Source organism: Anomaloglossus baeobatrachus, chromosome 12, assembly GCF_048569485.1.
Source record: "Anomaloglossus baeobatrachus isolate aAnoBae1 chromosome 12, aAnoBae1.hap1, whole genome shotgun sequence".
NCBI classification, from domain to species: domain Eukaryota; kingdom Metazoa; phylum Chordata; class Amphibia; order Anura; family Aromobatidae; genus Anomaloglossus; species Anomaloglossus baeobatrachus.
Genome location: NC_134364.1, coordinates 102,930,911 through 102,957,588, shown reverse-complemented (window position 1 = coordinate 102,957,588; position 26,678 = coordinate 102,930,911). Strand labels below are relative to the sequence as shown.

At 38.8% G+C, this 26,678-nt stretch overlaps 1 protein-coding gene across 2 annotated transcripts; it reads left to right on the top strand.

Annotated features, from left to right (window-relative positions):
* The first annotated feature begins 456 nt into the window (after nucleotides 1-456).
* LOC142257806 (hepatocyte nuclear factor 6-like) lies at nucleotides 457-26,678 on the top strand. 2 transcript variants are annotated; one of them, XM_075330030.1, is made up of 3 exons: nucleotides 457-888; nucleotides 1,125-2,138; nucleotides 21,642-26,678. In XM_075330030.1, exons 2-3 carry the CDS (start codon nucleotides 1,193-1,195, stop codon nucleotides 21,956-21,958), a joined length of 1,263 nt encoding a protein of 420 aa, XP_075186145.1. In that variant the 5' UTR covers nucleotides 457-888; nucleotides 1,125-1,192; the 3' UTR covers nucleotides 21,959-26,678. The 2 variants fall into 2 exon arrangements, with proteins under 2 accessions (XP_075186145.1, XP_075186146.1); XM_075330031.1 differs by lacking the exon at nucleotides 457-888 and having other exon boundaries at nucleotides 905-2,138.

Sequence of the window (26,678 nt, the reverse complement as noted above, 5' to 3'; positions counted from 1 at the left end):
TATCCATTTATCTATCTATCTATCTATCTATCTATCCCTCTATCTATCCATTCCTCTCTCTATCTATCTATCTATCCCTCTATCTATCTATCCGTCTATCCATTCCTCTATCTATCCATCCATCTATCCATCTATCCATCATCCATCTATCCATCTATCCATCCATCTATCTTCCTATCTAAAAAAAAATTTCGCCCATTATCCTCCTTCCACCACGTCCACCTCTGTACATACAGTGTTTTAGGTACCGCCCTATTGTACAATATTTCTATTGTATTTTTTCTGATTTCCTCACGAGACGGACCTGGGGCGGCGTTAGATCTTATATATTCAGTCGATATATCTTGTATACGGAATATTCTCTCGTGCACATTCCTTGCAGCACGTCAGCGCTTGCTTCGCGTGTGTCCGCGTATTTGAATTTTCTTTTATTTTTGCATCTCTTTTTTTATTATTACTTCTTCTCCCTTACGTGTCGTCGGCTGGGATGCTTATGTTAAATTGTCTGTAGGCTGGATGAAAGGAAGGAAGGAGGGAAGGAGGGTCCAGCAGTGAAAGAGTTAGCCCTGGTTGGTGTTTGATTGCACATCTGTCAGATTTTAGGCTGGTGACGTGTGGTAGCAGGAAACTGGAGTGTTTGGGACTATAATCGATGAGACTTAGCTGTGGGTTGGAAGCAGAAGCGAGCAGGAGCCCTGAGAGGGGAGACAATATCACAATAGGAGGACGGAAGCTTCAAGAGAAGAAGACCCCTCCACTCTGGCTGCCTATCTCCGCAGCCTGCTGCCTCTACAAACTCTCCTACCCCTGCATTAAGAAAATCTCAGATCTGCTCGAAAAGGATTTCAAGAAGAAGGACCTACCAAACCCGACACCACGTAGCCATAGGTAAGGATGTATTTTCTTTTATTGACCCATGTATCTTCCCCGTAGACTCAATGTAGCTTTAGTGTTAATGGGTTAACTCTTGGTGAATGCATAGTACACCATCATAGTCCCTGGGAGGGTTAAGGGAGATATTCCACCAGACAAAAGAGTGACCCCTAATCGGAATTAAGACATTTTTTATTCTTAAATTGAGACGTATCGTAGACTCTCCGAGCTAAAGCTGTGGTTCTCTCCAGTCAATTTAGAGTAAAAAGATTAATCACCCTACGACTAGATAAAGCGAAGGATGTTGTAGCCTGAAGAAATGAATGTCCAGTTGGGTTTGGAGACCAGTGAAGACATTTCCGGCTCAGGCCAAGAGCTTATGCACAATCACAATAGGACTTTACATCCACCTGTTCCCAGATCTTCATTGGTTTCCAGTATGACTTCCGTTCTGGATGGAAGTGATTATCACCGGTCGGACCATCATCTGGCGGCCTCCCTTCATCCAGGACTTGGATTTGGGGGAGATTCACCTCCGGCATCTGCTAATAGTTACACCACTTTGACGCCGCTCCAACCACTCCATGACAAGTTCCACCATCACCAGCACCATCAATGCGTCCCAGTTGGAAATGTGATTGGAAGTTTTACCCTCATGAGGGAGGACAGAGGCCTTGGCCCACCTAGTAACTTTTATAGTCACTATCCCAAAGATATAAGCATGGGACAAAGCCTTTCCTCCTTGCCAAGTCCTAACCTGACGGGCATGCACAGCTATGGCCATCCTTCCGGACATTTGTCTAATGAAAAGATGGTATCTGGCAATGGGTTTGAGGCCCATCATCATAGCATGTTCAGCAGAATAGACCAGCACTTTTCCAGAGAGTTGTCCCCACCACCATCTTCTGGAGTTGGGTCACCCAACAATATGCACCAACATCACTATGTGCATCACAGAGCTGAGATAAGCTGCAGGCAAAATCCACCCATGCCAACACAAAACACTACAAGTCTTACCAGCCAACTGGAAGAGATAAATACCAAAGATGTTGCCCAAAGAATTATCGCAGAACTGAAAAGATACAGCATTCCTCAAGCTATTTTTGCTGAGAGAGTCCTGTGTAGGTCACAGGGGACCCTTTCAGACCTTCTAAGAAACCCCAAACCTTGGAGCAAGCTAAAATCTGGAAGAGAGACCTTCAAGAGGATGTGGCGGTGGCTTCAGGAGCCTGAATTCCAGAGAATGGCAGCTTTAAGGTTAGAAGGTAAGATACTTTATTTCAAGCATGCTGGTGGTGACCTCGGACAATACAGGGAAAGGTCCAACACACATTTGGGTGACGCCAACCTCAAATGTTTTCAAAGTTGCGAACATAGACACCAAAGTCAGGTGGGCCCATGTGCGCAATCCTGCATGGTCTTAGTACAAGGTGGCCGAGGCTCTGACTTCCACCACCCACATTATATATAGTGAATACTACAAGTCGTGCACCTGGTGGTCATTAGAGCTGCGCTACGTCCCCTCCAAAGTTCCCTGTGTTTTTCTTGGTTGTCAGTCATATATGATGTGTGCAGAGCCATCATGTCACATCACCTGTGTAGCTACAAACTGCAGCACAACTATCCACATCCATTCTATCCTTCTATTTCTCTTCCTTTCTTTTTCTTCCATATTTTTTTTCTCTTCTTTTCCGTCTTTCTTTTATCTCCTCTTTACTGTCTTTATTTGCCTTTATTTTCTTACAATCATTACTTTCCTTTTTCTCTCTCTAGCTCTCTTTCTTATTTCTTTCATTCTTCCTTTCTATGTTTCTCTTCATTTCTTTCTCTCTGCTTCGATATTTCTTTTTCATCCTTTTTTTATTCCCATCTGTGTAGTCAATTTTTAATGTCTATGTTTATTTTTTTTAACCCTTTTCCTTCTATATTTCTTTTAATGACTTTCTATCTCCCTTTCTTTTTCTTCCCATCTTTCTGGTCCATTTTATTTCTTTTTCATCCCTTTTTACACTATGTTTCATTCTACCTTTCTTTCTTCTTATCTTTATTTCTCTTCCTTTATATCCTTCTTTCTCCTCCTTTCTATATTTCTTTCTTTTTCTTTCCATCTTTCCTTTCCTTCTGTTTCTTTCTTTCTTTCTTTCTCTTCCTTTCTATCTTTTTCTTTCTCTTCCTTTTCTTTTCTTCCCAACTTTGTCGTCCATTTTTCTTGCTATCTTTCTTTTTCACCCTTTTTCCTTCTATGTTCCTTTCTATCTTTCTTTCTTCCCATCTTTCTATTTCTTCCTTTTTATATTTCTTTCTGTTCCTTTGTTTCTTCCCATGTTTTTTGTCCATTTTTTCTATCTTTGTTTTTCAACCTTTTTCCTTCTATGTTTGTCTTTCTTTCTCTTCCTTTCTCTTTTTTCCCCATCTTTGTCGTCCATTTTTCTATCTATCTTTTTTTATCCTTTTACCTTCTATGTTTCTATCTTTCTTTCTCTTCACTTTTATCTTTCTTTCCATCCTTCTTGTCCATTTTACATTCTATCTTTTAACTTCTATGTTTTTATGTTTCTTTCTCTTCCTTTCTATATTTCTTTCTCTTCCTTTAGATTATATCCTTCTTTCTCTTTTTTTCTATCTTTTCCTTTCTCTTCCTTTCTTTTTCTTCCCATCTTTGTCTTCCATTTTTCTTTCTATCTTTCTTTTCATCCTTTTTCCTTCTGTCTTTCTATCTTTCTTTCTATATTTTTCTTTTCCTTTCTTTTTCTTCCTATCTTTCTCGTCCATTTTTCTCTATCTTTCTTCTTCAGCCTCTCTACTTCTATGTTTATGTCTTTCTCTTCCTTTCTTTTTCTTCCCATCCATTTATCTTTCTTTTTCATCCTTCTTCCCTCTATATTTCTATATTTCTTTCTCTTCACTGCTATCTTTCTTTCCAGCCTTCACCTCCATTTTTCATCCTTTTTCCTTGTGTTTCACTCTCTCTTTCTCTCCTTGTTTCCCTCTTATTCACCCCCTCTTTCTTTTTCCTTCTATGTTGCTTTCTATCATTCTTTTTCTTTCTCTCCCTTTTTCTCTCTTTTTCTTTCTCTCCGTATTTCCCTCTTGTTCTTCCCCTCCTTTTTCCTTCTATGTTGCTTTCTTTCTTTTTTCTTCTATGTTTCTTTTCTTCTTTTTCTCTCCTTGTTTTCCTCTTGTTCTTCCCCTCTCTCTTTTTCCTTCTATGTTGCTTTCTATCTTTCTTTCTCTCCTTGTTTCTCTCTTTTTCTTTCTCTCCTTGTTTTCCTCTTGTTCTCCCCCTCCTGTTTCCTTCTATGTTGCTTTCTATATTTCTTTTCTTTCTATCTTTATTTCTCTCTTTTTCTTTCCGTGTTTCTCTCTTATTCCCCCCCTCTTGCTTTCTGTCCCCTATCTATCACCTATCAGTCTCGCTGTATATTCCCACCCATGCATGTCCATCTCTACATTATATTCTATAGGTAGAGTCTCGTGTATTTCGACCTCCATATGACAGATTAGCTCTGACCTAAAATTAGTAGCTTCCATTTTTTTAGCCTATTTTTTTTTACCTTTCTTTAGCACATGTGCATGTCTCAGCTCAGATGGACATTCTCTTGGGTGGCCAATATGTATATATACGTAGTAACCCTAAAAATTCGGAAATGGCCAATATGGAAGACGTGGTAGGCCTAGATGGCCTGAAGACCATTTTGTAAATTCTGATTCATCTTGAAAAATATTTGCAATTTTTTTTTTAATTTCCGGACTGCGGAAATATCCATCTATCTATATCTATTTATCTACCCTTTGAGGTTGTTGTTTGGTGTAATGTAAGAAATTGATTTTTTTTTTTTTATTAATTTGCATGTTGTATTGATAAAAGGAAAGGGATCATTTCACTTCTTCTATATCTGTATCGGCCTCGTGTCCTGAGCAAGAAATTCATTGATTTATCCAAGAGATCATAGAGAAGATCTGATGAAAGCGAAATTATTAATTTTTTTTGTTTTCGACGGCAGCCTTTACGACACTTTACATAGAAAATGGCGGCGAGGCTCCATCATGGAAGGAAAGCAGTGACAATAGGTCATTGCTTGAAATATTTCCAATATTTTTTTTTATTATTTTTTTTTAATACAATAATTTATTCATTATTACATGTCCTCTGGAATTTGCCAATATCAATTTTTATTTATAAATAAAGCAATCTAACATTTATTCGTAAAAAAAAAAGTAATATCCAATCAGATTTTGCAGTTTTTGTTTTTTTTATAGCTTTATATTTTTATTATTATTAATAATAATAATGTAAATGTTTTATAGAAAAAAGGCACTTTGAATGTATTTTTGATTAGGAATATATATTACATTTTAATAATAATATTTTCCATTTTTAAAGACATTTTAAGACCAGAGATATAAAAAAGATTATATTTCTACAATAACAATAATAATAATAATATTATTAATTATTGTTATTATTATTATTATTATTATTATTAAACGTCCTTTTTTTTTACCATGAATGTATTTTAGATCAGGATAATATTGTATTATATATATATATATATATATATATATATATATATACATATACATACACACACACATATAAATATTTTGTATTTATATATAATTGCTAAGATACAAATTTACATTATTATCTTTTTTTGAAATTTAATTTAAATTTTCCTTATAGTTTGTAAAAATTACATCTCAATGTAAATTACTGAAAAATATAATCTGATAATATTTGCATTTGAGTTAGCAATTTTACGCCAAATTTTATTGTGGACGGTTAATTATAATATAGCATGTTTGTGGGTTGTTGTTTTTTTAAAAACAATTACATCCTTAGTGCAGATGGTTTACAATATTAACCATAGAGAATAAAATTACTTCTGTAAGATGTTACCCAATAGAGCTAGTCATATAGTGTGCCTATGTCCCATATAGACATATCAGGGCATATCAGGGCCATCGTTTATGGACATGCGGTTCTGTGCAGTGCCTAGTGGAAAACGAAGGATGGTTAAGGCAAAAATGGTAAAAACAAGAAATAAGAGCAAGGGTAAGGATGGTAAAGGCAAGAATTGTAAAGGTACGAATGGGAAAAGTAAGGATAGTAAAGAAAGGATGTTAAAGGAAAAGATGGCAAAGCTAAGGATGGTAAAGATGCCGATGGTAAAGATATGGATGGTAAAGATACCGATGGTAAAGGCAAGAATGGGAAAGGCGCGAATGGGAAAGGTAAGGATGGTAAAGGTATGTATTGAAAGGTAAGAATTGGAATGGTATGAATGGGAAAAGTAAAAATTGTAAAGGTATGGATGATAAAGGCAAGAATCGTAAAAGTACAAATGGGAATGGTAAGGATGGTAAAGGCAAGAATGGGAAAGGTAAGGATGGGAAAGGCAAGAATGGGAAAGGTAAGGAGGGTAAAGGAAAGGATGGCAAAGGAAAGGATGGTAAAGGTAAGGACGGTAAAGGTAAGGATGGGAAAGGCAAGAATGGGAAAGGTAAGGAGGGTAAAGGAAAGGATGGTAAAGGAAAGGATGGCAAAGGAAAGGATGGTAAAAAGGTAAGGACGGTAAAGGTCCTTATGGTAAAGATATGGATGGTAAATGGTATCAATGGTAAGGATGGTAAAGGCAAGAATGGGAAAGGTAAGGATGGAAAAGGTAAGGAGGGTATAGGAAAGGCTGGTAAAGGAAAGGATGGTAAAGGTAAGAATGCTAACGGTAAGGATGAGAAAGTCAAGAATGGGAAATGCAAGAATGGTAAAGGTAAGGATGGTAAAGGGAAGGATGGTAAAGGGAAGGATGGTAAAAGGTAAGGATGGGAATGGCAAGAATGGGAAAGGTAAAGATGGGAAAGGTAAGGATGGGAAAGGTAAGGAGTGTATAGGAAAGGATGGTAAAGGAAAGGATGGTAAAGGTAAGGATGGGAAAGGCAAGAATGGGAAGGCAAGAAGGGTAAAGGAAAGGATGGTAAAGGAAAGGATAGTAAAGGTAAGAATGGTAAAGGTAAGGATGGGAAAGGCAAGAATGGGAAAGGCAAGAATGGGAAAGGTAAGGAGGGTAAAGGAAAGGATGGTAAAGGAAAGGATGGCAAAGGAAAGGATGGTAAAAAGGTAAGGACGGTAAAGGTAAGGATGGGAAAGGCAAGAATGGGAAAGGTAAGTAGGGTAAAGGAAAGGATGGTAAAAGGTAAGGATGGGAAAGGCAAGAATGGGAAGGCAAGAAGGGTAAAGGAAAGGATGGTAAAGGAAAGGATAGTAAAGGTAAGAATAGTAAAGGTAAGGATGGGAAAGGCAAGAATGGGAAAGGTAAGGAGGGTAAAGGAAAGGATGGGAAAGGAAAGGATGGCAAAGGAAAGGATGGTAAAAAGGCAAGGACGGTAAAGGTAAGGATGGGAAAGGCAAGAATGGGAAAGGTAAGTAGGGTAAAGGAAAGGATGGTAAAAGGTAAGGATGGTAAAAACACAAATGGTAAAGGTATGAATGGCAAAGGTATGAATGGTAAAGGTAAAAATGGTAATAGAAAGAATGGTAAAAGTAAGGATGATAAAGCAACAGATGGTAAAGGTATGGATGGTAAAGGAAAGGATGATAAACGAAAAGATGGAAAAGGTATGGATGGTAAAGGTAAGAATGGTAAAGGTAAGAATGGTAAAGGTAAGAATAATAAAGGCAAGGACAGTAAAGGCAAGATAGTAAAGACAAGGCGAGTAATGGCAATGAGCGTATTGGCTCGAATGATAAAGGTAAAATGGTAAAGGCAAGAAGGGTAAATGCAATGATGGTAATGTATGGATGATAAAGACAAAGGTGTTAAAGGCAATGATGGTAAAGGTACGAATGGTAAAGGCAAGGACAGTAAGAGCTGGGAAAGTTAAGGCAGGGAAGGTAAAGGTACAGTTGGTAAAGGCAAGAAAGGTAAAGGCAAGTAGAGTAAAGTCAAGGAGAGTAAAGGCAAGAAGGATAACAGCAAAGACGATAAAGTAAGTATGATAAAGGCAAGAATGGTAAAGGCAAAAATGGTAAAGGCAAGGAGCGTAAAGGTAAGTAAGGTAAAAGCAAGTATGGTAACGGCAACAATAGTAAAGGTACGAATGGTAAAGGCAAGGATGGTAAAGGTACAAATGGTAAAGGCAAAAAAGGTAATGGCAACAATGGTAAAGGTACGAATGGTAAAGGCAAGGAAGGTAATGGCAATGATGGTAAAGGTACAAATGGTAGAGGCAAGGATGGTAACGGCAAGGAGGGAAAAGGCAAGGATGTTAAAGGTATGAATAGTAAAGATAAGAATGGTGAATAAAAGAATGGTAAAGGTAAGGATGGTAAAAGCAAAGATGATAAAGGAAAGGATTATAGCAGCAAGAATGGTAAAGGCAAGGATGGTAAGGGTGCAAATGTTAAGGGCAAAGATGGTAAAGGTATTGATAGTAAAGACAAGGATGGTATAGTGAATAGATGGTAAAGGTAGGGAATGTAAAGGCAAGGATGGTAAAAGGTGTGGATACGTAAAGGAAGGATGAAAACGGTAAGGTTGGTAAAGGTATGATTGGTAATGGTAAGGATGGTAAAGGCATACAACCTCCATTCTGGTTAAAAACTCAACCCGCTGCCTAAATGTATCTTCAGGTTGCTCAACATTATTGGTTTAAATGAAGGCTGTCTATTCAAATTAGAGGGTTAATTCTTACCATTTCAGCGTATTTTTCCCACATAAACTATGAATTAAAAAATAAATAAAAGTAAGAATGTACTTGCATTATTTATTTTATTCAATAATATATATAATACCTATATGTCTATTTCAAAGTTAACAACCTGTCCCTATGAATGTCGTATTGCGGCACCATTGACAGGTAATAAAATAAAAGACTTAAAACCACTCCACAGGCTTGAAAAAAAATCCATAAAATATTGGAAAATCATATTATAGTTTTCAATAAGCACTAGAGAAGGTATTTTTTACAGGTAAAAAAAATAAATTTTATATATATATATAGTCTCTGTTTATCTATATATCTTTTGTATATACTGTAAGTATAAATATATATTGAGATTTTATATAATATATGTATATATTATCTCTCTTTTTCTATATTTTATTTATTCATACATCTAAAGAAGATATATTTGGATTTTATATATATATATATATATATATATATATATATATACACACACATACATATGAAATATATATAATATATAAACTATATATATATATATATATATAAATAAAGTGAGCATAATAATTATTGTAGAGGTATAATAAAGCTTTTTTTTTAGCTATCTGGTCTTAAAATGTCTTAAAAAATTGAAAATATTATTATTAAAATTTAAAAGCTGGAAAGTGCCACAATTTATGTAGTAAAAAAACAACAACATTAAAGTAAAAAAATCAAACTAAAAATAAATTTTATATATATATATATATATATATATATATATATATATATATATATATATATATATTATGTATAATTGTAAAATAAAAAATAAAAAAATACAAAAAATATAAATACAAAAAATACAAAAAATATAAATACAAAAATGTAAAATCAGGAAAAAAAATATATACAAGATGTAAACTCAAGAAAAAATATAAAATAAATGTAAAAACCAATAATAATAATAACTAAAGGAGCACGGCAAGCCAGGTGGTTTCTTTCCTCCCTGGAAATCTACAAAGCTTGCATATGAACAAAGGCCCAAAGTCCATTTTAACCTTTCCATTGTCAGTGCATTAAAGTGTGAATTGTTGCAGCCCCCTAGCAGGAAAAGTGACTGTGACATCCCGGTCGATCAACCAGCCTAGAAATTAACACAGCGAGGGAAGATATAAAATATTACCCTCACCAAAGGGAAACCGCCCCGATCCTAATTATTTCCCAGGAACTTGTCAGAGATTTTATTTAAACAATTTACTTTCGCATTCTAAAATCTCCGCGCTCCGCTCCCCTGATGAATATTCATAAGAATAATAGGAAAATGTCCGGTATGGAGAAAAGAAAAAAAAACTGTGAGAGTAAAGGAATGACAGTAATGTACTGTATATAATCAATGCGAAAAAGGGAGAGGCCTGCGAGTCCAGGGAGTAAGGCCAGCACCCACAGCAGGGGCAGGAGCGAGGGCTGTACAGAGGGGGAATATGGCAAGTCATTTCTAAAAATCGTATTTAGGTTTTTTTTTATTATTATAAAAATAGGTGAATATTGTTTGGAAATTATTTAAAAAAAAAATTGGTAAATCTGGATATTTTCAGTTACTATATAAACCACACACATGAAAAAGCTATGTATTATCTATCTAGATATTATTTATGCATCTACAGTGTCTACCTCTCATAGTCATATAGCTCATTATAATTATTTATTTATTTAGCTGATATCTCTCTAATATCTATCATATTCTGCTGTCAATCCACTTACCCAGCTCCTATCCATCCATATTATTCTATCTTTCCATCCATCTATCATTCCATCTATCCCTCAATTTACCTTTCCTTCTATCTATCTCTCTATCCCTCTATCTATCCTTCTATCTATCTATCTATCCCTCTATCTATCCTTCTATCTATCTGTCTATCTATCTATCTATCCATCCATCCATCCATCCATCCATCCATCCATCCATCTATTCATCTATCTATCTATCCCTCTATCTATCCCTCTATCTATCCCTCTATCTATCCATCCATCCATCTATCCCTCTATCTATCTATCCCTCCCTCTATCTATTTATCTATCTATCCATCCATCCATCCATCGATCATCTATCTATCCATCCTCTATCTTTTCATCTAGCTTTCGATCTATCCATTATAAAATCTATCCATTTCTCTATTTATCTATCCCTCTATCTATCTATCCCTCTATCTATCTATCCCTCTATCTATCCCTCTATCTATCTATCCCTCCCTCTATCTATTTATCTATCCCTCTATCCATCTATCTATCTATCTATCCCTCTATCTATCTATCCATCTATCTATCTATCCCTCTATCTATCCATCTATCTATCCCTCTATCTATTTATCTATCCCTCTATCTATCCCTCTATCTATCCATCTATCCATCTATCCATCCATCTATCTATCCCTCTATCTATCTATCTATCCCTCTATCTATCCATCTATCCATCTATCCATCTATCCCTCTATCTATCCATCTATCTATCCCTCTATCTATCCCTCTATCTATCCATCTATCTATCCCTCTATCTATCTATCCCTCTATCTATCCATCTATCCATCTATCCATCCATCTATCTATCCCTCTATCTATTTATCTATCTATCTATCCCTCTATCTATCCATCTATCCATCTATCCCTCTATCTATCCCTCTATCTATCCCTCTATCTATCCCTCTATCTATCCCTCTATCTATCCATCTATCTATCCCTCTATCTATCTATCCCTCTATCTATCCATCTATCCATCTATCCATCCATCTATCTATCCCTCTATCTATTTATCTATCTATTTATCTATCTATCCATCCATCCATCCATCCATCCATCGGTCATCTATCTTTTCATCTAGCTTTCGATCTATCCATCCATTATAAAATCTATCCATTTCTCTATTTATCTATCCCTCTATCTATCCCTCTATCTATCCCTCTATCTATCTATCCCTCTATTTATCTATCCCTCTATTTATCTATCCCTCTATCTCTCTATCTATCTATACATCCATTATCTATCCATCTATCAATCCATCCATCCATCCATTTCCCATCTATCCATCCATGATCTATTTATCTATCCATCCATCATTTACCTCTCTATCTATCCATCCATCCATCCACCTCATCCCTCTTTGTACACTTTCTCTGATCTTCCTGTCCTCCATACTTGCCGCCATCTTTCTTCCCCGGTCTCGGTGTCCCCCCGATGCGGTTATGTGCAGTGATTGATGGTCCTGTAATCACCCCCCTGTGAGGCCTCCTGTGCCTGTTTGTACACACCACACATAGGCCCACTGGGCTGTAATTCGGCTGTACTCGCTCTCTGCATATCTGTACGTTAATGGACGTTAATTAACATTAGTCAAGTTGAATTTTGATCAGATGCCACAATCTATAAAAGGCAAGATGGCGCTCAATCATCTGCTCGGCTTTTGATGGTTTCGCAGCCTTAAGTCCACATTAAGGCCATTAATTGCGCAGTTGAACACAATCCATTGTTTCCTATGTGCAATCTTCTGAGACCCTGGTGGTCTTCACTCTGACATCCAAAAACATGTTTGGCCCCAAAATCACAACTTTTTTTTTATTGGCGAAACCACTGAAATAATTTATTCATACGTTCTTAGGGGCTACTTCAAAATGAGACTTTCGCTAAGGCCTGGCAGTGAAAGGGTTACAGCGAGAAAAAAAACCCCACACCACATTGATTTCTACAGCGGACTCAGTCAGCGCCACTCACAGAGACACACACAATCCACTCATAAACTACCCACAAGCCCCCGCGCTCCGGTCCCAAGGGGCGCTTTCTGTGAGCGTCCTATTGATTTTTGATTTTACAGAAATTAGCCCCTTTTTTCCCCCCTAATCTTTTTTTATTTTCATTTTTTTTTCTTTTTTTTTTCAAGACGATTTATATAGGTTTGTGATTTTTATGATGTTAACGATGGTGAAGGAAGAGAATTACAGACGCCGGTGAGAGGAGAGACGTGCGAGAAGTATATAGCAGAGTATAGCCCAACACTATGTATAAAAAGCATGAGAAATGCCAGGACCCTCACATATTGGAGAGCATCGTCTCAGCTAGTCACAACTATTTTTTATAAAATGTATTACTTCTCTTTTTACCTAGTTGCATCCTAATCCCTGAATCCTGAACTCTCGAGCCTCTTCCAACAGTCCTGTATTGAACCTCATCCTCTAATCAAATATATTGTATTTTGTTGTTTTTTTCTACTTTTTAATTAAATAAGACATATTTAAAAAAATTATACATTTTTCTAAACTTTTTTTTACCTTAGTTCTATCCCTAGCCCTAATCGTAACCTTAACCTTATCCCTAGCCCTATCCATAACCATAGCCTTAACCCTATCCGTAACCATAGCCTTAACCCTATCCTTAAGCATAGCCTTATCCCTAAAGATATGCTTAACCACAGCATTATCCCTAAATGTATCCTTAACGTAGCCTTATCTTTAACCATAGCCTTAACCCTAACCCTATCCTTAACCATAGCCTTAACCCTAACCCTATCCTTAACCATAGCCTTAACCCTAACCCTATCCTTAACCATAGCCTTAACCCTAAGCCCATCTTTAATCATAGCCTTGGCTCTAGCCCTATCCTTAACCATAGCCTTACCCCTAACCCTATCCTTAACCATAGCCTTATCCCTAACCCTATCCTTAACCATAGCCTTATCCCTAACCCTATCCTTAACCATAGCCTTATCCCTAAACTTATCCTTAACCATAGTCTTATCCTTAACCCTATCCTTAATAATAGCCTTATTCTTAACAGCTTTACCTCGATTCCTATCCTTAACCACAGCCTTACCAATAACCCTAACCTTAACCACAGCCTTACCCATAACCCTAACCTTAACCATAGCCTTATCCCTAATCCTATCTTTAACCATAGCTTTCCCTCTAACCTTATCCTTAACCATATCTTACCCCTAAACTTATACATAACCATAGCTTTACCCCAAAAGCTATTTTTAACCATAGCCTTACCTCTAAATTTATCCTTAACCATAACCTTACCCCTAACCTTATCCTTAACCATATCTCTATCCCTATCCTTAACCATAGCTTTACCCCTAACCCTATCTTTAACCATAGCCTTACCTCTAACCTTATCCTTAACCATAGCCTTACCCCTAAACTTATACATAACCATAGCCTTACCCCAAAAGCTATTTTTAACCATAGCCTTACCTATAAATTTATCCTTAACCATAACCTTACCCCTAACCTAATCTGTAACTATAGCTTTACCCCTAACCTTATACATAACCATAGCCTTACCCCTAGCCCTATCCTTAACCATCGCCTTATCCCTAACCCTATCCTTAACTATAGCTTTACCCCGAACCCTATCCTTAACCATCGCCTTATCCCTAACCCTATCCTTAACTATAGCTTTACCCCGAACCCTATCCTTAACCATCGCCTTATCCCTAACCCTATCCTTAACCATAGCTTTACCCCTAACCCTATCCGTAACAACATCCTTACCCCAAGCCCTATCCGTAGCCATAGGCGTCTCCCTAACCCTGTCCGTAGCCATAGGCTTCTCCCTAACCCTATCCTTAGCTATAGGCTTATCCTAATCCTATCTCTATTTTGGATTAGAAAAAGTGTAAAAATCTAAAAACAGCTCTTAGTAATGATTCAGTACTGTCTTCATTCATTACCTCCTCTGCTTCTGTCATCTCAGTTGCTGATCACGCTGCGTTAAGCAGTCCAAATAATTTTGTCATAGGCTGTTGCACCCTACATGGGCAGAAATCTAGATGGCAAACCTCACTTTATCATTGCAGAGTTCAGCAGTCAAAATGATTATGTCGTAGGCTATTGCGCTTTGTATAGGCAGCGATCCAGAAAGCGAAGCTCCCTTTGTCATCTCAATCGCTGCCTACGCAAAGCGCCTCATTGATGACAAGCTCATCTCAGCTACTGCGCTCTGCATAGGCTCCATAAAGAAGAGACACTTGCCATTTGATAGTGAGGTGGACCTATAGACTTTTCCACCAGGGTCAACTGCCCCCATGACCCACCCATTCTTGGCTTATTAAATAGGTCCTACCTATGGAGCCAAATTAAATTACTTCCTTAGGATACCCCCTAGGTTCATAAGGAACATATGAAGAACTCTGCTGCTATATACTGTACAATATACAGTTATGGAGGCACCTGTGCAAGTGGCCTGATACTGTCTTTTTAAAGGGATTTTTCATCCTGAAGTACTTATGACATATCCTCTAGTTAGGTGAAAAATGCTAGATTGGTGATAATCACAACAGATCCAGCATTCCCTAACTAGTCAGCAGTAAAATGTTTTTGCACCGAAATACCAATATTTATTGGTCGTGGGGGTAAAAAGGCCTTAAATAAAGTATTTGACAGATTAAGAAAAATTGAAGGATAGAAATGGTTTTGGGATGGTTGTCATTTCCAGATCTATGTCCACTGGAACCTGGGATGCATTGTCTTTGCTGATGAAGACTGCAGAAGACGATGGTCATCCTTCTCTCTCTCTCGGCACAATATTGTATGTTATCTAATGAAACAAGCTCAAGAGTTGTTTGGGATGGTTGTCATTTCCAGATATATGTTCACTGGAACCATAGATGCATGGTCTTTGCTGATGAAGACCACAGAAGAGGATGGTCTTCCTTCTCTATCTCTTGACACAATATAGGTTATCTAATGGAAGAAGCTAAAGAGTTGTCGTGATGACGTTACTTGGTTTCTGTAGCAACTTCAATACTGAGACTTGCTCCTACTTTAGGGAACACAATGTTCTTATTAAATATTATATCCGGATGTGAAAATATGAAGTGCGATGAAAGCTTTCCTCTTGTGTTTAGTCATGTAGGGTTGCAGGTGTCCTTACGTACCGATCTACTACCATGTAATTAGGATATGTTCACATCTGGCAGTGTTGAATATCCTGATTACAACAGATAACATTGAGAAAGCTCCATGACAAGTATCACATTAAACTGAGGAAGCGCTTCATAAGGGAAGTTGACTATGACCACATATTGGGTCTCGATATATTCCAACAAAGGGGCTGCCACCTTGGGACTTTTACACCATCATTAATCCTGATATCTTCTACCATGTTTACTAGACATATGATCTCAATAATCCAAATGTCTTTTATTTTAATTTTTATGCCCACAAACATTACCAGCCTCACTAAACCAGGATCACTCCTGATTGTTTTGGATTGGGTTCCATACGTGGTCTTCATTTGACCCAAATATTTGTACAAGGGACCATTAAATGTCATGATGTGTGTTTTTCATATGTCCTTCGATATGTATACAGGTTTCTACCCTATTAATCTCATCTATGAAGGGCCCAAGAAGGGAACATTACAAGGGTGATAGACATTACTAAAGTATCATCGCTAAAGCTTGGTTTTATGATAGCCCTTAGGAGGAAATCGTAAGTCCCAATACAACTTTAGTTTACCACCCACAATTACATTAAACAGTAGTCTTTTTAGGAAGGGGTGGTCTTCTGCTGAGGTTTCACTGTATTCACAGATCAGCCTGAGTCCTATCAACCAAAGCCATGACTGACCACCATATCATAGCTTTTCACAGTAGCGTCACACTTCTTGACAACCTGTGTTGTCAAAAGCCATACACATTTCAACAAGACCAGATGTTCTAATGTGTAAGAGGGCCTCCCAAGTCTCCTCCAATGACAAATGTTGGGAAGATAAAGATCAAGCAAATGGACTTCAACTGGCGTAACATTTTGTTTTCAAGCAGCCACTGAAAAAGTCTACTGGTGGCTTGTTCTTTTATTCCTACTGAGAACATATGCAATTAAGGGTGGTTTGTAAAGGGGAGCAAAAAGATTTGCAGGACCATGGTCCACTTCAGTATTCCATAACAGCCAGACCAGGGGAGTGCGAATTTCCTCCGCCGGTGGTTGAATGCTGCCATCTTAAAAAACACTTGTGGATAGGAAGCTCCCACTGCCCTGGTTGTGATTAGAAAGCTCCCATTGACCTGGTCTGGCTGATTAGGGTACTGTATTGGATGCTGGAGCAAGGCAGTGTGAATTTCCTTGGCCGATATTTGAATGCTAATATCTTGACGGACTCTTGTGATTAGGAAGCTCCCACTCCCCTGGTTGTGATTAGAAAGCTCCCATTGACCTCGTCTGGCTGATCTGAGTACCGTATTGGATGCCATACCTAAGCAGTGAGAATTTCCTTGGCCGGTGTTGGAATGCTGGCATCTTGAAGGACTCTTGTGATTAGGAAGCTCCCACTGATGTCGTTGTGATTATGAAGCGCCCATTGACCTCGTCTTGCTCCATGGAGTACTGCATTGAACACCAGACCTAGTTGGCCTTGTGGTCTAGTTTCAATTGACTGAAGGTCACATATGAGGAATTGAAAAAGGTGCCCAAGCTCATAGTTGGTCCTACATCCTTCTTCATGGTTAGTTTGAACCTGAGTAGGGGTTTGTCTATCTTCTGGTTGGCCTTGTGTTCTAGCTTCAATTCAAAGAAGGTCAAATATGAGGAATTGAGAATGGAGAAAGGTTCCCAAGCTCATAGTTGGTCCTAAATCCTTCTTCATGTTTGGTTTGAACCTGAGTAGTGGTATGTCCATCTTCTGGTTGGCCTTGTGTTCTAGCTTCAATTCAAAGAAGGTCAAATATGAGGAATTGAGAATGGAGAAAGGTTCCCAATCTCATAGTCGGTCCTAAATCCTTCTTCATGGCTAGTTTGAACCTGAGTAGGCATTTCCATCTCCATGAGAAGGTTATAGGCTGAAAATTATGGTCCATTCTTGGCCTACAAGAAGGGGAAGCCTAAACAAGCACCAGATGTTTATTAATATGGTTCATTCTTAGCCTACAAGAAGTGAAAGTCTAAAGAAGCACCAGGCATTTACTAATACAAGATGTTTGGATTAACATCTTATATGTCTGAGATGTTGAGGACCACTTAAATGGAAACAGGCTGTAATCACAGCTCTGGATCCAACATCTACCAGGTTCCTTTAAATACAAGAAATGCTAATGTACAAGCCCCTATAACCCAATGGCCACGTGATACAAGCGAGTCTCCATGACAGGTGAATAGCTTATCATGCGCCGCAGTGTAGTTAAGCCATCTTGATTGCGATCACATTAACCTTTATATAGTGCTATCATGTGCTGAGCTTACAGACTCTGTCCATTAATTGCTTCTCCGCTACGTACAAATCACTATTCCAATAAAATTGTCACATTCCTCCTCCCAGCAAGACTCCTTTGGTGTCACATCCCGAACTATGACACCTCCCCTCGTTCCATATGCAAAGAGCCACCATTACTTTACAGGTTCATAATGGAAAGTTTACCCTGTAAATTGTCCCTAGCTGCCCTCCTATTAAATCTTTCATTAAGAAGGCGCTTTATAGATGGCTGATCCTCTCGTGCCGCTGAACATATCAAGTAATTATTGTCATTTTGTATTCAATTACTGGCCTTATTTCATTACCGCCGGTTGTATGCTAGTTTTATCTGAATTGTTATTACGGGCTTTGCTTAACCCTTAAAGATGTCGATTTTCTAGCCCGTCTCGTAAAAAAAAAAAAAAAAAAAAAAAGATGGGGGGGGCTGAATACAACCTCAAAAATATAGATTTTCCGAGAATCGCTCTTAACTCTTTGAAGAGCTTTCCTTTTCATGAAGACCCCCTACCCTATCTCCGAGAAGAGAATTGGATGCATGCAACGCTCCGGCCTTGTAGGGGTTAACATGCATATATACAGTGCTGTATTCCGCACAGCTGGGTCGTGATCAATATTTTTCTATCAGTGTGCAGTGTCCCAGACAAGAGCGGGGGGAAGGGAACGAAAAGAAGAACTGACCAGATGGGGACAGGAGAAAAAAATAAGAAATGGGTGATGGTGGGGGGGAACGGTGAGGGGAGAAAGGTTTATATGTCGTAACCTGTAACACGATCAATTCTTGCGATATAGCTTATTGATAAACATTAATATAATTATGGGGTATGAAGGCAGCAATAATATGACACTAATTGAGACTGTATGTTATTAATGAAATATTATCATTGCGAGAAGGACGGGACCACATAGTAAAGAGGACGAATACTGCCGGACTTTGCATATTTTGGCTCTAATGATTTTTAGGCTGCAGGTAGTGAAGACAAAATTTCAGATGCAATGTGCAGTATGGTCTGAGCAAGTATGATATATTTTATGGCATAATGGTTGGGGGGGCAGCAAAAATGAAAATGACCCCCCTTGGTGACCAACCTCACCCAATACCAGGATGCTCCTTTGCACCAACGCTCAACTATGCAAAACCTAGAGGTCCCCATACCTATTAGGCTATCAACGGGTTTGGCCGACAGTCAAATGTGTACAGGGCCTACTGTCTCCACCCGGCAGATGGTGTCAAAGGACCGATATGTCCAATTTTGGACTGCCAATCTTTTTGATGTCTAAGAGATAGCTGCATTGATGGTTGCTCTCTTGTATTTTGGAATGACAGTCCTTTTTTTGTTTAAGAAAGAGCCGCCTTGGCGGTGGCTCTCTTGTATTTCGGGCTGCGAATCCTTTTGTTGTCTAAGAAATAGCTGCCTTGGAGGTGTCTCTCTTGTATGTTGGACTGCCAATCCCTTTGATGTCTAAGAGATAGCTGCCTTGGTGGTGGCTCCCTTGTATATTGGACTGCTAGTCCTTTTGATGACTAAGAGATAGCTGCCTTGGCGGTTGCTCTCTCATAGCAAATACAGTTACGCACGGCAGAGTGGACACTCTACCGACAGTAGTATGGGGGGCTTACACCTGCACATACCTTATCTTTTCTTCCAGACCAGCAGAAAACAATTCTTTGGCAAGGTGGCCAACAAGAAATTTCCATCCTTGCCAATTTTCCAATCACAAAACCAGTACATATGCAGTTTTGAAATGGACAGTACCCCTCCTCCCTTTAGCCCAGGGATATAACCATCGTAGGTGTAGAGGTTGCAGTCACACCTAGGATCTAAAGTTTAGGGAGGCCAAAAGCTTCCTTTAGCCAACATAAAAGACTCGTGATGGTTGGGGGCACTGTTGAAGAATTTTCTTGGGGCCCATGAGTTTCAAGTTGGTTGGTACTGGAAGGATTAAAGCCAGGAAGTCCAGCAATAACTAAAAATCTGTTCCAATGCGTGCCATGACCTCATTTGGTATTGCAAGAGAATGGGGCTAAGCTGCAATGCCAAACTACCGACTATGGCACTCAGCTATTTCCGACAGACATATAGACAGTGAACGGAATGGAGATCGAACATGGCTCCCTCAGCCGCATTCAAGATGATAGTACAGAGTCCCAGAGCTCTGATCTCAGGATCTATTTTTATAATATTGTTTTCTTCATTTTTGGATGGGGAAAAAAGAGGTAATTCAAAAGATTAGATATATTTTAGTTTTTATATATTTCTAAAACATTTTTTATTTGTACTTTATTTTTTAGTCACCCTTAGTGGCTTGAACGTGTGATTATTTAATTATTTGTTCTTTGTTCCTCAATTTGTCAGTTTTTCAGAATATATTAAAAAAAGTCACAGTCTCCTATGAAGCCCAGCCACAGGCTAAGCTTCACGAGATGGAAACCTCCAGTAGGCTCCCAAATACAATGGCCACTGATTGGCACCCCACAATCACATCTCTGATGTGCTGTTAGGTTCCCGAAAGTAGGTTGCACTTAAAAGGGTTGTACGATGGTAATTATTTTTGTATATTTAGCCATTGATTGATTAAAAATGATAAATGGAGGCATACTTATCTTCCAGCAACTCTGTGGGTCCAGCGGAGGTAGTATGGTCTTGACTGGCTCCATGTGCTGCTCTGTGTGCCCGTCCACATAGCGGATGAGTTCTGGAACTGCCTTTACAATGTTGTCAAGGGTAAATTGGTTTCCGTGTGGTAAATTGTTTGTGTTCTCTCAGTATGTGGTCCATGGCACAAATGGACCGATAATATACCCAACCTCAACATGTACTCCCTCGGAGGCTTCATGAGTCTTCCAAAGCAAGAGACGTTCTCCGTAGCCACTCTCCACTCACTCCAACTTAGGATCTGGAAATCCTCATGATCTGTACAAAAATCCCCCTCAGGGGACTGAAGGACACAATATGACATCATTACTTTCAAGGAGCCTTCAAACCTTTGTTGAGTTAGTGGGGGGGAAATTGCATTGACTCATTCAAGGTTGGTAGAATCTTACATGGTTGCCCTGATCTGAAACGGTCCCTTTAAGCCAGAACAATCCGTGCAGTAACCTTAAAACCCAAGATTTATAGGCCTGTCTAGGAATTTGGGTAGAGTCCTGCAAAATATTCACCTCTAACCTTCTGCTTGTAATAGCTATGCTATTTCATCAGACTGTACAGAAGTCGAACCATTACTAGAAAAAAAGGTGAAGAGTGGACTATTTGCATTACGCTGTGTACAATTTATTGGTGTTAGAATTAACAATGCCCTCACTAGTTCAATCTTGAAAATTAACTTGCCAATGACTTAATGTAGTATTTGGAGGGTTTACTTTTCTGTAGTCTATACATAACTGTATGAAAATATCATACCCAAAGTACAGGAGTTTTCTCAAGATCAATCTTCAGGAATGCACTACTCCCTTTGCTCTCGGTTCCTTGCTTGCTGGGGTTGTTGCGTTCCTAATGATTGACAGTTTGGACTGTCCGCTGCTTAAAGCAGAGGTAGCATTTCCTCTACAACATCATTCAGTGTTTCCGAGCAGCACTTTCAAGCTCTGTGACGAAGAGCTTGTAAGGGCTGCATTCTATCCCCTGAGGTGGTCGGAAACCTTGGTAAAAAGCAGCAACCTGTTCTTGATAAAAGAAAAAGATTTTTAACAAATTTTTACACGCAACGTTGCCATTTTAGACATTTATCATGTTGTGTATCTTTACTGAATACTTTACAACCATACTGTATATATAATAAACACAAAAGCTTGGGGAAAAAAAATTGCCTCTGCTGATCATGATGGTGATGTATACTAATCTATGTATTACCTGTGCCCACAGCCTGCAAAAGGAAAGAGCAAGAGCAAACCAAAGCCGAAAGAAATCACGTTCCTAAGAGGCACCGCTTGGTCTTCACCGATATCCAGCGACGCACGCTACATGCCATTTTTCATGAGAACCAGAGGCCATCCAAAGAATTGCAGATCACTATCGCCCAACAGCTTGGCCTTGAGCTGTCCACAGTCAGCAACTTCTTCATGAATGCTCGCAGGAGAAGCTTGGACAAGTGGATGGATGAGGGTCATGGGCGTCCTCCATCCTCTTCCAACTCTTTATCGTCCAAAGGTGGCTCAGCTATTGCTTGCACCAAAGCATGAAAGAGATGCCTATAGCTCTATCAACCAAAGATAGTATCAGCCCAGCCTTCATTCTCAACCCTTCTCCATTTTGGACCTTGATATGTCTTTAGGACAAAACGACTCATAAAATTTATTATGAGGGCAAGACTGGTCCTTGCTTTACCGTCATTCATTGCGGTTGTTTGGCTGATACATATTCTAGGACTATAGACTAGTCTGTACATGGTCATTATTTATTTTATATGACACTGTCTGCACACAGCGCACTACAATTTATACAGGTATCACCTACACTTGCCAGGTCAATGATGATTGGGTGGAAAGGAAACGGGTCTTTTGGTTGGTTCACCACCAATGATAGTTGGGTTAGCAACGGGTCTTTTTGTTGACTCATCACCAATGATGGTTGGGTTGGCAACAAGTCTTTTCATTGGTTCACCTCCAATGATGGTTTGCTGCCAACAGGTCTGTTCATTGGTTCACCACCAAGGTATGTTGGGTTGGCAAGGGGTCTTTTCTTTGTTTCATCACTAATAGTGGTTGAGTGACAACGGGTATTTTGGTTGGTTCACTACCAATGATGGTTGGATTGACAATGGGTTTTTCGTTGATCCTCCACCAATGAAGATTAGGTGACAACAGGTCTTTTGATAGGTTCACCACCAAAGAAGGTTGACATTCACATGTTATGGCACTGAAGTTTGTAAAAGGTTCCAAGTATGTTTTTAGGGCATGAGCTTGATGCTAGCGATTTGTGGTGAATAATCAAGAAGGGTATGCAGACCGGTGTTCTCACATGCTCCTCTGCCATACCCAACGTTTGATGTCAAACTCTCACCTTCTTTTTTATTTTAGACACAACATGAAAAATACTGTTCAATAGCTACCTCTGAATAGAGCTGATGGTGACGGGCTGTTGAAATACTTCATACTAATCTCAGCTAACCTCAGATAAGGCTCTGCCTTGCATTAATCTAAGGGCGGTAGTCATAAATGGGTTGTAAATAATGTTACCTTTCATCTGTAGGTTTGACAGCATTTTTTTTGCCAGTGCCTTCAAGATGAATAACATACTACACAGAAAGGCACATCATCATATTCCATCCAGTGGGATCCTGCTTACTCTACTCTTCTATCAGCCAACCATGGTCTTAGCCAGTAAGCCCTACAACTACCTTCTTGGGGGGGTTTAAGGCAGGTACCATGTTGACGCATGTTATCCAGGTTGATATTGAAATTGCTGTGCAAGTCTGGAACCAAAGTAAAATTGGTCGTGACCTTCAACTTGTTTGGAAACCAAATCTCCAATATTATGCCTCATCGGACTAAATGCATAAGCAATTCCCAGACACCTCAATAATAGGAGGTAATAAACCTTAGCGGCATCCAAAATAATGGTTAATCTGGAAGTAGGAAGGAAGGTTCTCCATCGTCTTCAAATGCCATCTTTAGTTGAGTTTATGTCACGTTTCCTTTCATTTTTTTTTGTTGGTTTCTTTTCCACATTTTCATTGAGGTCATAATCCTATGTTGATGTACCCACCTTGATCAAAAGTGGTCTCCTCCCTTGGGTTACCAGTGCTTGTAAATATTTACCAGGTACTTGTTTGATCTTAGTTGAACCTCTGTAGACATCTTCATGTTTGGTCTTAATTTTGAAGACCAATTTGCTGAAGAAGTTACCAAAACTGGGCAAAAAAACCTATTCTTCTATTATAGATGTACCCCAATTTTTCCTCCAGATAATGGATTCTTAAAATAGCCCCCAAATAATTCCTTATCCCAACAGCAAGAGATTCTATTATCTCAGTCACCAGCTTGTGTAGCGAAGACCCCATCCACAGCGGTAAAAATTCAAAGCTTTGTGATGCGGCTTTGAAAAGGTGTTGACCTTTTTCGCCTTTAGAAGCTAAGGGCTGCAGTCTGGAAGTACAGCCGGACCCTCCCCAGGCTCTTTTCATTTTTACTCCTGACCAGCTGACGGGGAATTAGTGAGTTCAATGGAACAGTAGGAGATTAGAGGAGCTAGGGGTTGGAAGGTCAAGTCACTCTCCATCCAGTGATCACATCCTCTGCGGGAAACCACTAACCCTTTGACTTCCGTAGTCATCTCCGATGTATTGTTTCGGCTTTTACACTTAGCTGTCAATTCAACCATAAGTTTAATAACGAGAACAATCGTCAGGCACTTATAGCAGTAGATAGTGTACAGTAGTCATGGCACATTGCGATGTTTGAATAGAATACCATGATCCAAAACTAACTTGTATACATTTTGACCTTGAGTCTACAACATAGAGAATGGTCATTGCTCAGATAAAGCAAATACTAGGTGGCCATTTTAGCACCATAATTTCCACCGAAAATAACATCCTTCCTCCTCTCCTCCCTCCTACCTTCCACATCGTTAATGTCTGTCTTTCATGATATCATGGATGGAAATATAACATCATATTGATTGTCGATATTGACCTGTTTTCGTGATGTTATCTGGTCAAGGAGATGGGACGGCGTAATGTAACATTACACCAAAATGGAAATTCCCTACCAAAGCAGTCGACTTGCATGTTTATGATGAGGGTCGTGTTTTTTGGAACTTAATAAGGATCCATTGCTAAATCCAAGGCCATACATGAGAATAGCGAGGGTATGAAGTCATTATATGGTGACTTCCACCATTCAAGAGCCAAGTAGTTCAACATAGGAGACCTGTGTGGTGGGAATGGGTTTGTACTACTGACACCAAGGATGGCATACATGCTATAAGGCTGTTGTACGGTGGCATACGGCCAAAGACTAGTACATTAAGACCACCACCTTTAGTTTCTCAATGCCTCACCTGCACTAAGGTTCCTTTTCAAGATTTGCATGAAACCATACGTAGAAGAAGGTAGTGACATGGCACAGATCGGAGATAAGGACGTTTTTTGGTCTTTCATGATATCTTGGATGGAAATATAACATCATATTGATTGTCGGTATTGACCTGTTTTCGTGATGTTATCTGGTCATGTAGATGGGACGCCGGAATGCGACGTTATACCCCAATGGAAATTCCCTACTAAAGTAGTTGACATGTATTTATGATGAGGGCCATGTTTTTTGAAACTTAATATGGATCCATGGCAAAATCCAAGGCCATGCATGAGGATAGAAGGGTTAGAAGCCATGATAAATCCTAAATCCAAGCAATGCTAGAGGATTGAAGAGTTAGAAGTCACAATATTGTTACCTCGACCATTCAAGATCCAAGTAGTTCAACATAGGACACCTGTGTGGTGGGAATAAGTATGTAATATCGACACCATGGAGGCATACATGCCATAAGGCTGTTGTACGGTGGCATACGGCCAAAGACTAGTACATTAGGACCACCTCATCCAGTTTCTCGAGGCCTCACCTCCACTAAGGTTCCTTCTCAAGATTTGCATGAAACCATATGTAGAAGACAATAGTGACATGGTACAAATCAGAGATAAGGACTTTTTTTCTTATTTATTTTTCATTGGCATGGCTAAACTGGCATATCAATATAGTTCTACCTCATTCTTAGGGGTTATAAAAATAAAATTAGTCTTGACGGGTATTTGTAATATAGCTGTAAGCCAACTATGAGGTCCAGGGGGAATGATATATGAAATATGTAATAACTGAACATTCTACTACATGGTTTCCTTCATGACAGAGGTGTACGTAGAGGAGCAGGAGGTTCTTCAGTGGGATGGTACCACCAGAAAACCTATATTGAGACTCTCGTGGTAAAGAAAGGGTGACATGACGATGTCTCTAATCTAAGTTGGGCCCTCCTCTTCTTGTATATAGGCCCATATCAGCCTCAGGAGCCTAAATTATAGTTGAATGAGGCACAATGTTCATCATTCTAGTGGGCACAATCAATGCTGCATCTGTGCCCTCACAACGCGCACACAAAGTGACTGTTCTACAGGTTCAAAGTGGTGGAGCTCCTCACCGAATTTCTCATATTTCCTTTTCGTTATCTAACTGATACCAAAGAAGAAAATGTATGCGCTTGACAATTGTTTTGTAACCCACAACATGGCTGCCATGGCTTTTGTGAGTTGATTTTCTTTTTTTTTGGGTGGTGTGGGAGGGGGAGAACGTAGAATTACAGGAATAGGAGCGACAAGTGAGGGTTGGCCAGTTGGCTAAAATTGAAATTACATGGGTACTAGACTTTAGGGTTAAAAGAACTGATCAAAAAAAATCGGAAACAATCACGATCGCTGAGCGACAATTCAATTTTACTGGGTGGTTTTTTTTCCTTTCTTTTTTTTTTTTGTATTTTTTAAACAGTATTAACTTTAAAAAAAAAAAGTGCAATCCTATGCGAAAATTAACTGCAAAGATGACGATGTTAATAATGTATTTATGTATTTATTTATTCCCTCCACAAGTTCACGGTTTACACCGCAGACGTGGTTATTTGTGAGACGCCACCCTATTGTGATTTCATTTTCCCAGAATTACAAAAGGGGTTATATGAGATCAGACGATAGGGATCTGCCTGATTTACCTTCTCTGTGGCTATGTATGATATTGCAGCTCAGACCCGACATGTAATGCCCGATGTGGCCTACGAAGAAACACTTTACACAAATCCATAAATGCTTCAACTGGGGAAGAATTAATAAGATTTATTAATTATGTAATATGTTTTATTATTATTATGTTATCTTTATTTTTATTTATGTATTTATTTAATTTTTAATTGCTTCAA